At 52.4% G+C, this 658-nt stretch overlaps 1 protein-coding gene across 1 annotated transcript; it reads right to left on the reverse strand.

Annotated features, from left to right (window-relative positions):
* Positions 1-306: 306 nt before the first annotated feature.
* Positions 307-633, reverse strand: PPTG_19231 (hypothetical protein; the record flags this gene model as incomplete). The annotated part of the gene is made up of 1 exon (XM_008917655.1): positions 307-633. The coding sequence occupies one exon, from the start codon at positions 631-633 to the stop codon at positions 307-309; it is 327 nt and encodes a 108-aa protein (XP_008915903.1).
* Positions 634-658: the final 25 nt, after the last annotated feature.

Here is a 658-nt window from a genome sequence, read left to right on the forward strand (position 1 = left end):
GTAAAGCTTCGTCTTAATTGCACTGAACTTCAATCCGTAGTGAGCCATATTTCCGAATAACTTGTCCAAAACTGCCAAATACTGCTCAATTGTGTTTGCAAATAGTAGTAGATCATCTATCCAAATCAGCAGAGACTTGTAGAGTAATTCAGAGAAACCATTTTCCATCGTTGCTTGGAAATGCAAAGCAGAGTCGCAACTGCCTTGCGGAACTCGAGCTGGAGCAAAAATCCCTTCATCGGTCGGCGGCTTCGCGGTAAGCGCCAGCTCTTTGTGAAGTGGAGGAGTTATGCCCACTCCAAGAACTCATGGGAGCCGATTGAACGGCTCCAGGTCGACTGCCTGAAGACTGGCGCGATCTGGGAACAGAAGAGGCGGCAGCTCGTAAGTAGTTCGGGGCTTCTTGACCGAACGGGGTACAGACGTTGAGGACACTCCGTACCCGCGCTCATCATGAGCGCTAGAAGCCGCGCGCTTCTGGATGTCCCTTGGCAGCTGCCGCTTGTTGACCAAATGGACAAACCGAATGCGAAGATCGCGCTGGTCCAGGATTTTGGACAGCAGCCGATCTTCTCGGAGTTCCTGTAACTCCGTGGGCGAGTACTTGAGAGTCTCGACCCACGCCCAGAACATGTCCTCGCACGAGCTCCAGCTCGGA

The sequence above is a fragment of the Phytophthora parasitica genome (assembly GCF_000247585.1).
Source record: "Phytophthora parasitica INRA-310 unplaced genomic scaffold supercont2.110, whole genome shotgun sequence".
Lineage (NCBI taxonomy): Eukaryota > Oomycota > Peronosporomycetes > Peronosporales > Peronosporaceae > Phytophthora > Phytophthora nicotianae.